This window comes from Jatropha curcas, unplaced genomic scaffold, assembly GCF_041381405.1.
Source record: "Jatropha curcas cultivar XTBG-Jc1 unplaced genomic scaffold, XTBG_Jcur_1.0 HiC_scaffold_1153_pilon, whole genome shotgun sequence".
Lineage (NCBI taxonomy): Eukaryota > Viridiplantae > Streptophyta > Magnoliopsida > Malpighiales > Euphorbiaceae > Jatropha > Jatropha curcas.
In genome coordinates, this window is record NW_028322613.1 from 1 (window position 1) to 15270 (window position 15270).

General features: G+C 35.2%; 1 protein-coding gene across 7 annotated transcripts; it reads left to right on the forward strand.

Moving 5' to 3' along the window:
- The first annotated feature begins 7 nt into the window (after nt 1-7).
- On the forward strand, nt 8-4782 carry LOC149491591 (uncharacterized). Of its 7 annotated transcripts, none has more exons than XR_016319358.1 (5): nt 8-336; nt 640-740; nt 1223-1435; nt 2697-2806; nt 4191-4782. XR_016319358.1 is itself a non-coding variant. In XM_089717199.1 (3 exons), the coding sequence occupies exons 1-3, from the start codon at nt 324-326 to the stop codon at nt 4326-4328; spliced, it is 303 nt and encodes a 100-aa protein (XP_089573325.1). In that variant the 5' UTR covers nt 8-323; the 3' UTR covers nt 4329-4782. The 7 variants fall into 7 exon arrangements, 1 of the variants encoding a protein (XP_089573325.1); XR_016319359.1 differs by having other exon boundaries at nt 1231-1435; XR_016319357.1 differs by having other exon boundaries at nt 1284-1435.
- The last annotated feature ends 10488 nt before the right edge of the window (nt 4783-15270 follow it).

Here is a 15270-nt window from a genome sequence, read left to right on the forward strand (position 1 = left end):
TGTCTTCTGCTTTCAGTTCACGGACAAGAGGTTCCAGCCAGTTCACGACCTCACCATAGGCGTTGAATTTGGGGCTTGGATGATCACCATCGACAACAAACCCATCAAGCTCCAAATTTGGCACACAGTCTTCTTTTCCTCCTTTTTCCTAACTTCACACTTGAACTTCCAATTCTCTTTTTTTTTTTTTTTTTCCATCTATTCAATTTCAAATTATTGACTTATTAGATGCTGTAATTTCTCCACGATATCACAAGCGGGTCAAGAGTGCTTTAGATCCATTAGGTCCTATTATAGAGGGGCTGCTGGTGCTTTGCTTGTCTATGACATCACCAGGTACTTATAGTCATCAGGTGCTATATATATATATATTAGAATCATGCTTCCATCACGCGACTCTCAGATAGATTAGGACTTCTCTACTATGTTTGTGTGAAAAATTATACTTTTTGATACTTTAGCCACTTTAACACACTTACTAAAATCTGGATTCTATTTAAAATATCATAGTTTTTGTATTGTTTCTTCATATGCTTTCCTTAAAACTATTATTGCCTAAGGGACTTAAATTTTAGGAACTAGAAAAAATTAATGTCGTTTTCTACACTGTTAATAATGAAGTGAAGTTTTTCATTCTAGGTTGACGTATTTCAGCAACAACTTGAAGTTGCAAAAGAGCTAAATAAACCAACACCCATTCATTGTGTCCGTGCATTTGGTGATCTTCTTGAGACAATGATGTATGAATTTATATGTTATTGTTTCGCCTCTTAAAGATTGTTTTTTTTTTTTCCCTTGAATCATGGCATGAGGTATGTTTAGCTCATATAAGTTTGGGAGCATAATCAGCATTCAACATACAATTAGTAATCTTTATCTTGATTTGCTGAGTCAATATTGCAATTAGTTCACTATGAAATTAGGTTCTATGCTGTGTATGTTGTCATATCACATCTTTGCCCCTTATGGTGTTTGCAAACTGGGAATTGCTTAAGGGCCTTAGTGCATTGGAGTTTTTGCAATTGCTGGCCATTGTTGCCTTATAAGATCACTTTCTTGATGCTTTATGAAAATAAAACTTTCTTTGATTTCTGAGGTATTTCTACTGGCTCATGGTTTTATCATAGGACCTCCTTTATATCGTTGTCAAGTCATTGGTCAAAACTTGATTCGCTAGCCATTATAATCTTACATATTATAATAAATTTTACATATTTCTGAGGTACCAAGCTTTGAAGGATGCCGAATGCCAAATTTAAATTTGGATTCTCTATTTTTGGTAGATGGAGATAAATCTGTACCTGAAGGGATTCAATCACAAGGAGAATATTCCATTTTAAACACTGCAAGAATTTCTAATGGTCATTCCAATCCTTCTTCGGATGCATTATCACTACCAAGAGAAACTCTCAATCATCCTGCAAATATCCTAAATGTATGTTATTCTGGTTCCTCATGCAGCATAACCTGTCATGTATTTGCTCAACAGTTTCTTTATTGAAAATGTCTAACAATTTCCCACAACTTCTCTCGGTACTTGATTATATTGCATTATTGAAGTTCTTTCAATTAAAGGGTATCCATGTATCTGCTTACACTCCTTTAGGAGTTCCTGCATGCAGTCCTGGAACTTCGGATAGTGAATGGGGGGAGGATGAACCTGGTACTCCTCGCATATCATTTGAGAGTTCAACATCTGTAGATGTCCTAAAATTCAATTCTGATGTGAAATATAGAACATGATTTATTTGCTAATGTATTAAATTGCAAAAGTATATGTGACAGTAGCTGAAATGATGTCATGTTTGGAATGAGTTTAACCAAGCTTTTCTTACCTCCTCTCCCGATCCTTTTGAAAAAATTGGCTAACTTTTTAGTTTTTGTTATCAGTCCTTTCCTTTGTAATCCAGGGATTGTATTTCTAATGTATTTATTGGTTTGTTGAAGTTAAGGAAGTGTTGTCCTGGATGTTACTTCTGGTGGGAATATGACTGTAACTAGATAAAAAAGGCCTAATGATATTATGTTATTATGTTATCCTTTTGTATGCAAAATGCTAGCAAGAATCATTTCCTATGCTGTCTTTTGTATTATTGTAGGTTTTAAATTTTCTTTCTTATAAAATGGCATTTGACAAACGAATGACTATTAAATTTAGACTTTTTTATATTTTCTAAAGACAGAAGCAGATTACATTTTTAAATTTAGTTGGAAAAGGTGAGAAATTGTGGATGTGATTTGACATATAGAATAATTACATCATGTGCCAGTGGAGGTCAGAATAGGAACGGAATTCTAGGCCTTCTAGAGCAGGAGGGTGGTTGGGGTGACACTACCTTATGAAAAGAAGACAGTAGAAATAATTTTGCTAAAAGTTTATCAAATTTTTGTCAGCAAGTGTGCTGGTACACCTACTGAAGTTGGGGGAAAGGGAAAGTCTTAACTTCATTTCTATAGGTAAGTCGGGTCTATGAATTTCTATTTTAGCTCGGCTGTAGTTGTAAATGTAATTATAAACCCCTTCATTTGATAAGAACTGCCGTAGTTGCTCTCGAAATCAAATAGGATTGCATAATGGGAAATAAAACTAAATAAAAAAATTATCAAAGGATTAATATCTTTGAGTTCATTTGTTTTTATATTCAATTTATCCTCCACCGTCTCAGAATTTTATGAAAGTTTTATTGTTTATGCAGGATTACTTCCAGCCAACATACAAATTTATTGAGCTTACACCGTATGTTTTGATCCCAATGCATGGGAGAGTCAATCTGTGGCCAAAGAACATGCTTTGTGCATATCTTAAGTAAGGAAAAATTGCTTTCTTTCTTCTACGAAACTAAATGGATCCTGCCTTTGGCTGGACATATATTGAGATTCACCAATCATAGGATTTTGGAACTTAGTCTTTGTCAAGTATTTTTCTTTTGCCAATAAATTTTCTAGCTTGACCTTTTTTCCAAAAGATAATACATTTATCAAGTTTGTACAATGAGTTAAGTTTGGACCAGGATTGCCTGTTCAGGCAATTTATATGGCAGGAAAGTTCTCAATTGGGAGGGAAAGTTTATCAGGTAACTTTATTTTTTTGGTCATTTTAGTAGGATAGAGTAGACTCATCTCTAAACTTGAACCTTAACATATTTATACCCATGTGTGTGAATATTTTTTTCCTTTGAGAGCATTGTACCTTAAAAAACATTTATATTGTTTTTAAGAGTGACACTTGAACCGTCTAATTTGATGGTAAGCATTCGATTTTTGGCTGCTTCAGAATTAGATCTGAATAATGTCTGGTTCTGGCTCTTGTTTTAGTTTATAAGAGTCACGACCCAAAACCGTGGGCCGGACCGGTACTAGGGTCTAAGTAAGTTTAAGGCTGTCGATGCCGTAGTAAGCTTAACTCACATGAATCCAGTTCTTTATACCAGTTTTAGGAACCATAAGCCCGTAATATGACGTTATTAAAATCATACTGTCAATTTATCTTTTTGGCCCAGCTTCCACATCTCAAATAATTCATAGCTTGGGCCTATAACTTTTTAGTATACCATTACATCTATAATATAGGCAAATTGGTCCATTCGTACTTTTAGAGAGTCAACTAAAAAATCCACAGATTTATTAAACAACACACTAATAACTTTTATATAATAAATTGTAAAAGATAACTCCCTAACTGCAGAGCTCAGTAAGTAGATGTGGATACATTTTTATACATAATGCTGCATATTTAAATATTATTAAAATCTGGTAATTACTACTAACACTGTGGAGAAGGAAGTAGAGCTTATCAGAATTAGCAGTGTCTACCTCTTTGGAAAAATTTAAGGAGGTGAGTTTCACAAACTCGGTGAATAATAATAAATAACACATAACTTAAAAGTCATACAAATGCTTTCCAAATTTGTATAATGAATACACAATAATTTTTGCCTAAGCCATTCTTTTAGGTTTTTGGCTTAGTGAGCTTTTTTTATTCTTTTATTCTTTTATTTGCCCTAATTTCTGCTTAAGTCGCCTTTTTCGGATTTTCAACTTAGCGGGCTTTCTTTTTTTTCTATTTGTGCTCAAATTTTTGACTAAGTCGTCTCTTCGGATTTTGACTTAGTGAGATTTTATTATTTTTATCATTATATATTTTCTCTTTTTCTTTTTTTTATTGACTAGTGTCATATTTGCCATTCTAGGTTAGTGAGAAGCTTGAGAGTGTAGGATCTCCATCAGACCAACTGCCAAGTTCACAGCACTTTGCTCGGTGTTGGAGATATATATTTGAAGATCTGGTGAAAGAATGGACAACCATTTTCAGAGTATCACTGCAGTGAGTTATAGATGGATCCACCCATGGTGGTTTTTATAGCATGTCACTGCTTTTTCATATATTCTCTATATGCCTCTGTGTGGGTCAACAACGGCCATGGCCTACTATCCGAGTCATCTGACTTGGCTATATGACTTTATTAATCTGCTTCATACTATACTCACTTTAGAGGAGGCTTGATTACCCAGAGATTCTTATCTCGCTTTATTTCCACTTGACAAAGTGGTATTACTGTTCATTTTCCTGATAGAGCTGACACTTCAAAGTAACGCTATTGGCTACGTACTCATAATGAGATTGGATGGGATGCGAGTGCCATAGCTGTACTGACTATTTATTTCTTAACAGGTCTAGACAGATAGCTGCCTTATTTCTCTATTTTTCAATTTCATATACTAATCAAAAGATTAACAGTAAAAAGGTGCTATGCGTAATAATTTTACTTGAAATGTTTGAAATATTTCCTTTTATTTCATATCAACAATGTCAATTCACATTATTTGCATAATGACAAAAAATTAACACATCAAGCTTTAAAGTTAATACAAAGTTTTAAAGTTTTACTTGAATTTAATTAATTGGGCTTTGCCATATACGTTTTGTCTAAAACACAAAATTTCTTCAACCTACCTAGGTTGACCAATTTTGCAAGCTCATTGCCTTTTAAATCTGATAGCTTCATTGCGGCTCTTGAGAACATCCTCTTGATCATGAATTGACGTTCCCAATTAAGCTTGAATTTTCCTTTTGGGCCATGAATGCTTGGTGTTGTCTATTTTAGGACGAAACCTCCTACTCTCAATAGCTTCGGATTGACTCTTTTATTCAAGTGCTTAGCCATTCTCCTTTCGTATAGCTATATCATAACTCCGGCATGAAGTCTTTTTCCATCTAGGAGAATTAATTCTTGATAATGGCATTCTCTATCCATTGACATTCTGGAATCTTGGATTTCATCATTATGCGCGAGGATTGCACTTCTATCTCGGTTTGTAGCATAGCTTGCATTCTATAAACCAGAGAATAAGAAGTTGCCCTATTCATAGACTTGGTGGTGGTCTTGTAACCCATAAGGCATATAGCAATTTTACGGCTCAAACGGAAGGATTCTCAGCCATTTTCCTTAAAATCTTTTTTCTTTTTCTTCTTTTTTTTATAACGCTCTAGTTTTTGCTTAAGCTACCCTCGCCGGTTTTCGACTTAACGAGCTTTTCTTTTTTCTTCTTTTTCCTTCCCTTTTTTCTTTTCCCCCTTTTTTCTTTTTTCTTTCTTTCTTTTTTTTCTTTTTCTTTCTTTCCTTTTTCTTTTTCTTTTCCTTCTTTTTTTGTCTTTTTTTTTCTTCTTTTTTTGTCTTTCTTTCTTTTTTTTTTTTCTTTTTTTTCTCCTTGATACCCTTATTTACGGCTTCCATTGCCCCATTTTCTTGTGGATGATATGATGACGACAAATGATGCCAAACTCAATGTTTTGCTAATAGCATTTTCACTTCTGATTGAAAATTGAACTACATTATCTATCACTATATGATGGGGGATCTCATATCTACAAAGAAGAATCTTTTTGATGATTTTGGCCATTTGCTTGGCGTTGGTGTTCGTGAAGGATTCTGCCTCAACCCATCTTGAGAAATAATCTACTATCACCAATATGGATTTGTGTCCATTGAAACAAGGTGGTGAGATTTTGCAAATGATGTCTATTGCCCAAGCTGCAAATGGCCATGGCAAAAAATAGAAGGATGTAATTCCGATGGTGACATGTGACTCAGGTTTTCATGAATCTATCTCTCGAAGCACCTTTTCATAGAGAAATACAATCTCTCTCTATTAACACCTAGAAGAACCTTTGTCTAAGAATCTTCTTTGCTAAAGCTTTTTCGCTCATGTGGATATACCGCAAACTTCTGCGTGCATCTATTCTAAAATTTTTCTCAGCTTCCTTCATTGATACACCTCTCACCAATACACCGTTTTGCATTCTCTTGTACAGTTGACTATCCAAGACTGCAAACTGCAATATCAAGCGTTGTAAGGCTCGTTTGTCATCTCTAGGAGTTGATTCAGGATAAATTATTTTGGTTGTCCACTGTAGAAATCATGGAACCATGGTTGATCATCTCTCAGCAATGCTTTTTGTTTAGACCTCTATATTCTGACCCGTCCATTCTTCTTGGGAACTGGAATGAAGTTGGCTAGCCAATTAGGATAGTGAACCATTTCTAGAAATTTAGTGGAAATCTGCTTGGCCGCTTCCTTTCTAGTCTTTTCAGCCGATTTCGGTCTCAATCTCCTTTCCCTTCTGTTTCACTGGTTGGCCCCAAGATACAGTGAAATGTTTTGCTCAACTATAGATCTATCAATTCCCGACATACTCTCGTAGCTCCATGTGAAGGCTGGTTTTCATACCCATGAACAAGTTTTGAAATTTCATGTTTAATTCTTGCATCCAGTTTCGGCCCAATCAACAAATTCTATTTTGTGTTAATATTAAATTCAAGCATGTGTGATGAGTTTATATCAAAAATGCGCATGAGCTTATCTACTATGATGAATGGTATCGTCGGGAAAGAAGTCAAATAAGACATGCAAAATGAAAATGCATTTTATTGAATAACAGAGAAATTATTTACAATTAGCATCAAAATTAGACATATCAAGAGAAGGGATCCGTCCTCCTCGGTGCTTTCTTTATATTCGACTTCTTCATCGGGGGTGATTTCCTCTCACTCGACTCCCTTCAACACCTCAAGATTTTTTCTTCTTCTTTTTTCTTTTGCTTTTTCCTTTCTCTCTCTCTCTCTCTCTCTCTCTCTCTTTTTTTTTTGTCTTGTCTCTCTCTCTCTCTCTCTTTTGCCTTGGCCATAACCAACCAGAATTCTGAGCTTCGAGGACTTTGACTTCTTGTGCGGAGGTTCGGTTGCTACAAGGTTAGATATGATGCATGTATGCAACTAATGTTATATTCGGATATTTCCATCCATGAAGATGGAAATATCACGCAAAATGCAATCACACAACACATCATCGTGTAATGCAACTAATGTTATATTCTGACATGATTTAGTCAGACCGTTTAAAATGGAGATTGAAGAAAGGCTTTTTGAAAATTTCTAGAATCAAAGCGGGCCTTTATTTTGTAGCTAAATATTTGGAATGTCCCCTTCTTTTTCTCTTACTTTTCCTTTTTTTTTTATTTTTTATTTTTTGAATCCCTTTCTTTTTGCCTTAAACAGTGATGACATTTGAGCAGGGTCTTTTATATAAAATAAAGATTTCTCTCTCTTTGATTTTTTTTTGATTTTCGGCCTCTTTGATGATTTTCGATTTTTCTCGTGACATTGAAAATATTTGGTTCAAAAGAGATAGCTTCATATATTACTCTAAAGGTTGACTTCTTCCAATAACCCCATTTGGCCCTATCATGGTATTTATACTTTTTCTTTAAGACAAGCCTAAGACCTTTGATATGGTCTAGCATCCTCTAATCCCCTATTTCTACAAGGCGGTTTGCGCATGAAGGTGAAGCGCATCTCTCACACCTTGGAAGAGTGTCTTGGCTTCAGGTTGTGCTTGCTTGGATTCAAGCGAAAGTTGATAAGCCTCTTCTAGGGGTCTTCATATGTTGATGTTTGAATCGGAGGAGCTTCTTTTTAGACACTTGAGTTTGGGCCTTAAATTGGTATGTCACCCTTAGAGGGAGAGCCTTCTTTGACTTGCTTTGATTCAAGCACTTCTCTTAGGTCTCTCTCTTTTCGATATTTCAAACAATGAGACCGAGGCATGACAGAATACTCCTATATGGCTATAATAAAATAAGGTTAAGTGATGAATGAAAGCAACACAACACCATCATAGCAATTATATACAAACAAAGGGGACGAGAGTTGGAAAATGCATGATCTCCACCCTTATAACACCCACACATGATTCAAGGTACTGTCTTTTTCTAAACCCTAGGATATTTCGGTTGGGCCCATAAACCATCATGGGGATTTGGAACGACATCTCTCGTATTTATTAGATGAATGCTACAAATAAATATTATTGACGTAATCCTATTGGAAGAAACTAAGGCCAATTACATGGGCTTAGGTCAGGTTTATTAATTCTTGGGTTCCATAAATGAGAATTGGTTGTTTCCTCCCATTTGCTTTGGGTCTAAGCGTAATGGTGATAACAGATTGTGCCAATTCTTTTGATATACCAAATGGTACTTGACTCATGGGCGGTGTATATTAGTGGTGGGCCCAAGCAGTCGAGTAGAGTGAGAGGATCACGACCCCCAGTACCACCTTTAGGGTTTAGGGTAAAGAGGAGATTAAGAAGAGAATAAATGCATGTATGACATTTATGAGTACGAAAAGAAAACTCAATTTAAAGTTAATAAAATTATTAAAGATTATAAATAATTGGTCAACTTTTGGAGTTAACTCATTTATTCGAACCCAAAATCAAAAATTAGAGATTCTAGGTTTGGGATGGGTTCGGGAGTTAGGTATGGAATGGGAAGGTGTTAGGCATCCATTTCACCCGGTTAAACCAGCTCCTCGCTGTCCAAAGATTCACAATGATTAATAATGAGATTAACTCTTAGTTGAAATGTAAAATATTTTTAATGCAATTTTTGGAAAACATGTCATTCAAGCAAATTATTACAAAGATAATAAAAATGAACCATAAAGCATCCATAAAGAAGGGATGGAGGAGAAAAGAATTACAAACCATGCTAATTATTACAATCTACCCTCATCCCTCCAAATTTCCCAAACCCAATTAATTGGACATACAAGCAATAATAGGAATCCTTATGAACCGTTTACATTGAGCTTAACATAATGAATGAAATGTTAATCCAAACATAAAAGAATCAACAACCATAAAATAATAACAATCATTCCTAGAAACACAAGGCTTACATTCATTCAATAATCGCACAAATGATGAATGATGATGTTACGATGTTCTAAGTTAAGGTTAGAGGGTTAGATTAACAAAAGACTAAAGAACATTAAAGTAAAGTGTATAAAAATAAAGGACTGAAACTTAAAGTGCTGAAATTTAAAGAATAGTAATTAAATGACATGAATTTAAATGATTAATCAAGATATGAGCTCATGATCTTGATGTTCTTATCTTGAAGGATGAACAAATACACCAATTATTGATCTCAATCTTATTCTTGTTGTTCATTTGCTCATCTGGACAAAAAATGAGTTCTATGCGCTCTTTAAGCAAGGATACGAAAAGCTTAACTCAATTTGATCTTGGAATCAAAGCATGATTATTGATTTTGTGTTATTGAGACTTTGAAATAAAGGTCGGTGCGCCACTGGAAGTGGCGCACGACACACGTAATGGTGCACGGATCTTGCCCTAATAAAAAAACTCAGAAAAATGTGTTTTTGAGGGATCTGGGAAGAAGTGGCGTGAGCCACAACGTATGGCTTGCGCCACTAACGGCCAAAAAACCACTTTCTTGGTTGATTACGGGTTTCCCTCACAACTAGACTTAAGAAGGGTGATCTAGCACCAATATGAAAAGGAAAAGAGGAGGAGAAAGGGTTCAGACTCTTAGTTTACCTTTGCTTTGAGGAAAAACTCGAGATTTGGATCACAAATGGAAGAAACACCCACAAACTTTGTTCTTTGATCAATGATCCGAGTTTTGTTTGATTGATTTGTGTTTTGGGAAAGATTGATTGCCAAACCCACTGGAGTTTTGTGTATGAAAATGTTCTCCCCTAATGCCAAATCAATAACACTTGCTAAGGAATTGGATTAAGGGGTTTTGAGAATCAAAATTGCAAGAGTTTGGCTAGGCAGCGAAAAATTCCTCCCCTAATCCATTCCATCATGCCGCTATTTATAGGAAAATGGGAGATGTTGCCCATTTTAGGGCTTAGTTGGCAAGTGCCACTGATAGGCCCTAAAAATGGACAGGGTCCGGTTTGCACGAAAACAGCCTGAGGGGCACGCAAAATGAGGCAGTACACCGGGATGCGCCACGACCCTGTTTCGATGCGAACCCTGAAAACATAAAAATGGCCTGATAGGTTACATTTCTTAAACTCGGATCATCGGTACGAGAATCAAATTCATCAGATTTGTCAAACTCATTTTATCAAAAAAAAGGTTGTCATCACTTAGTCCTTTTGGGCAAAAATTTAGTGTCTACACTTGGAAATAAGTTGATTTATTACATTTTAAGTATATCCTATAGAACTTGAGGCTACTAATGCTCCTTTCAGGGATTAAAAATTTAGCCTTTGTTATTTGACTCACTTTCACCTTATATGCCACTTGTATTTAGAGCAAGGTCATCCATCTGAATGTTCTAACAATTTCAAAAATGTCTTTCTCCTCGGGATTTATACTTACGACGTATATGGTATAGAGACTGAGTTCTATCGACTCTGGGTGGAAGAGTAAAAGTTCAGGTTTGAATAGAGCAAGCAAAGTATTATTCCTCATAACTATATCTCCATTAAACCCATTTAATCCATATAACTTATTCCTTACAAACATTTCATTGCCTCAGTTATTTAATTTGTTAATATCATTTTCCATTCAACCACTTCATTCCCAGGTCCACATTTCTAGGTTTAAAAACACCCAATACAACTTATAACATATATAAAATAAACAGTATCTATGTGTGGACTAATACTGGAGTTGATCAGTGGACCTTCTCTTTTTATAGTTTTTAACAACTGGTTTCTCGATATGAGGGTGAATAATATGATTCCAAGAGAGTTCACACAAAAGAGATGTAATTTTCTAAGTCATTGAGGAAGGAAAATAGCTCAACAGTAAGGGGAAAACTTCACTATCATACAATAGAGAGGAGCAAGACTCCATAGCAATCCAATTTCTCCTTTCTCTAAGCGTTTGGAGGATTCTAAAATAAAAGTGACCATAAAAGGATAATTTTAAAAAGGAAGCAGATCTTTCCATTATTCCACTAAGTCAGAGAGCTTAGACAAAATAAAATGAAACATGGCCCATACCATACTCTAGAACTTGTTGGAGATCATTCATGATCACTTCTAAGGGGTATGTCTTCTTTTGAGAAAGTCCAAGAATGAGAAAGGAAGACGATTTAGTTATGGTCTTACAAACGGACTATGAATCCCGAATTGAACTAAAAATCACTTGATATTAGGAAATCAGATGTAAAATTTCTACTATATTAACAGACCATTTATCGGTGAAGCCAAACTAATAGTATTTAAAATTATAAGTCTTCCATCTCAATATTCCTATTACTTTCATTTGGGTATAACTTATTTTTTGTATATTTTCAAGTCGAGATAATACTTATTACTTATGATATATCTCAATTCAGGGATTAGATTAGTTGCATTCACTGCCTTACCAATACTATTGTTCAATCTATTGACTGATATTTGACAGTTTGTCAAGTTGTCAATATCTTTTGATTTCCTAATTCCAGGCAAAATATTGTCTCTTGTTTTACCTAAAGAAGAAGTTATGAATGTTAAACCTATAATCTGAATTCCGACATGCCACAAGATAGAAAAGATTTCCTCATCATGTTTTTCTCAAACTTTAATAAAATAACCTTTAGAAAAAGAAAATTTATTTTTCCTTTAAAAGCTTATTAATAGTTACAAATGCAAAAATTTCATATTACCATAAGGACAAACTGCTAAAGTATTAACTATGGATTCTTTAAGCCCCCTTTTTGTACACAAAGTTCTTTCTCGAGTCCTAAAATGTGACTGCCACCATTATTACCTATCCTGCAGTTCATATCCACATTGGCTTATAGCCTACGACTATATTTCTTAGGACTTTTTATTATTTTTCTATATTTGGTTACCTCCTTTATATTGAAACTATTCATTTCTTTCCTCAATTTCTTCTTTCCTAATCACTATTCATAAATTTCTGATTTCGCTTTATCATTGGCATATGTTCAGCAAAGGCCTATCTAAATTAAAAGATAATCATACTTTTCATATGATTCAATTTCTCCAATTACCTTATAAACATCTAATAATTGTTTTACTCCATTTATCTTCATAAAATTAATATTTCACTCCAATAATCCTCTTCTTTCTCTTTTTACATCTGTTGACATCAATACCTATTATTATGTTTGGTCATTTCCTTCATTACCATTCCCACGTTTCAATTATTTCATCCTTTTGAGTCCTTTAAACTGGCAGACTACTTTATTTTACACAACCCTTATTAATTCCTTTCCTACCGGGCTCAGTTCATTTAAGTCATATTTTCTCTATTTATTGGTCATTTCACCATACTGACCTTTCTATTCAATCCTGCCGCTTAATTTACTTTATTTAGTCTAACTTAATTTTTCTAGTCTAATTACTTATATGCCATTCATCAAGTTTCTCTATTCTTTCCATTTCTCCAAATTCTAATTTCATCTTTGTAATTCACAAGCAATATTCCTAAAAATGAGATTGTTAAAATACTTAGACCTTAAGAACTAGAGTAACAATGATCTTTATGCACGTGTTTCCATAGTATATTGTGTTTATAACACATTCCAGAAACTTATGTCAAAACGAAGTCGGCAATATCAGATCTTTATTTGAAAATTTAACATGAGCAAAGGAATTTAGAATCAGTTACAACGTCTTACAAAATATTATAATGAAAATAATATAATAATTGCATGCTTCTCAAAGTATTGTCATATCTTTTCAAAACCAGAATTCAATCGAAATCTCAGATAACTCAAGGTATGAGAAGAAGTAAACACGATATTTTTAAATATTCAAACATGAAGTTTTCCCTCAAAACCTCATTCAAATATTGTCTAGCATTGGCATGTTATTTGGATTGGGGTTTAGAGCATTCTAGTAAAACGTTTCCCATCCTATTTTCCTAACATAACCATAATTTGTTTTCTATTCCCTTCCATAACTTTGGGTGTTCCTCAAATACTGTTTCTGAATCCATTGTTGTCTGACTTACTCTTAATCTAATATTCTCTATTTACTCCAAATATTCGCCTTCTCCATACTACCCCTCAATTTAAAGATTTACAGTAAAATCACTTAGGTGCTGGCTTTTAAATCGCCACTTGTAGACGTTTAAATTTTGACCCTAAAGAGTTTTAATGATGATACACTGTTTTTTCACGTAAAACTGGATCGAGATTCCTGATCACCCTGGTTTGTGAAACAACAGTTCCTGTCTAAGATTACTGATGTGTTTAACCACTTTTACCATTTTGGGTTACCGGGCATTTCGTGATGAAATCGGGCTTAGAAAGCGCGTCAGACTCACCGACACACTTTCCGGTGCACTGCCTCATTTTGCATGCCACCTGGTCCGATTTATAAAGTGGGCTCGGTCTCGTTGCGGGCCCGATAGTGGCTTTTTTGCCACATCAGCCCTAAAATGGGGCCACTTTCCCTCATTTGCCTATAGATAGGCATCGAGAGATGTGTAAAAAAGGACTCTTTTTGGAAAACAAGGGAAAACTCTTACATTTTAAAAACTCAACCAAGAAATCTAAAGGCAACTTGTGTTAATCTTGGATTTTTGTTGAGAATTCATTATTAATTAACCAAAAACCCCTTGTAGATAATCTAGAATCCTAAAAACACAAACTCTGATCTTGAATTTCGGATTTTTTGAATCAAAGATCAAGTATTGGGTTTTCCCTTCATCCATTTTTGAGTAAATCATCAAAGAAATCACAAAAGGTAATTTCAGAGAACTTTTAAACAATTTCTTCATCTTTTTCTTTGCTTTTTTGATGTTTAAAACACCATTTCTGGGTCTGGTTGTGATAAAAACCTAGGATCAACCAAACAGGGGTTTCTGCACCTCTGTGGTGCGAGCCAACAGTAGTGGTGTTCAACACTTCCCTATGGTTGACGCTATAAGTGCCTAGAAACTCCTGTTCTTATCCAATAAATGTCCCGATTTGGTGATCCGATGGCCAAGCTTCGACTTTAAAAGGTTCGTGATGCATATTAGGTCATATACAGATCAAATAAATAGTAGAGGCGTGCGCCACAAAGGTGATATTGGGGGTTGTGGTCCGTATACTCTACTCGACTATTTGGGTTCGCCACTAATATACACCACCCATAAGTAAATAACTTTTGGTATATCAAAAGAATTGGCACAATCTGTTATGACCATTTCACTTAGACCCAAAATAAATGGGAGGAAACAACCAACTCTCGCTTATGGAACCCAAGACTTAATGAGCCCTAACTAACCACATGTAAATGACCCTAGTTCCTTCCTCTAGGTGTACCTTAATAAGATTTGATAGTTGCATTCATACAATAAATGCGAGAGGTGTTGGTCCAAAACCCTATGATGGTTTATGGGCCCAACCTATATGTCCTAGGGTTAGAAAAGACCGTACCTTGAATTGTGTATGGGAGATATAAGGGTGGAGGTCATGCATTTTCTTACTCCCGTTTCCTAGTTTCCCACTTGTTTGAATATAATTCCTATGAATGTGCCGTGCCTCATTAATGCATCATTTAACTTGTTTTATTATAGCCATATAGGGTATATTCCATCTGGCTCGATCCCGATGACCAAAGCACCAAAGGGCGAAAGGCCTAAGAGAAGTGTTGGAGGCAAAACGAGCTAAAAGAGCTCTATCCAATAGTGACTGTAAGGCCGAGGCTCAAATGCCTAAGAGGGAAGCTCCTCCCATTCCAACTCCGACGAAGGAAGATCAATTAGAAGAGGCTCATCAACTCTTGCTTGAAATAAAGCAAACACACTTGAAACTATGACTCTTTTCTAAGGTGTGGAGGCGCGATTCATGCTCATGCACAATATCGCCAACCGCCTTGTGCAAATTGACCACTTCACTCTAGAGGATGCGAAGCCTTATCAAACCTCTTAGGCTTAGAGGTTCAAGAATTGTAATTATTTAGCTAGGGCCTCAAAAGAGCAATCAATGTATAAAGTTCA

Excerpts from the sequence above, each read along its gene's own strand:
- LOC149491591 (XM_089717199.1), top strand. Across the intron at positions 1,436-4,190 it reads ATCCTGCAAATATCCTAAAT|GTTAGTGAGAAGCTTGAGAG; the intron begins GTATGTTATTCT and ends TTGCCATTCTAG.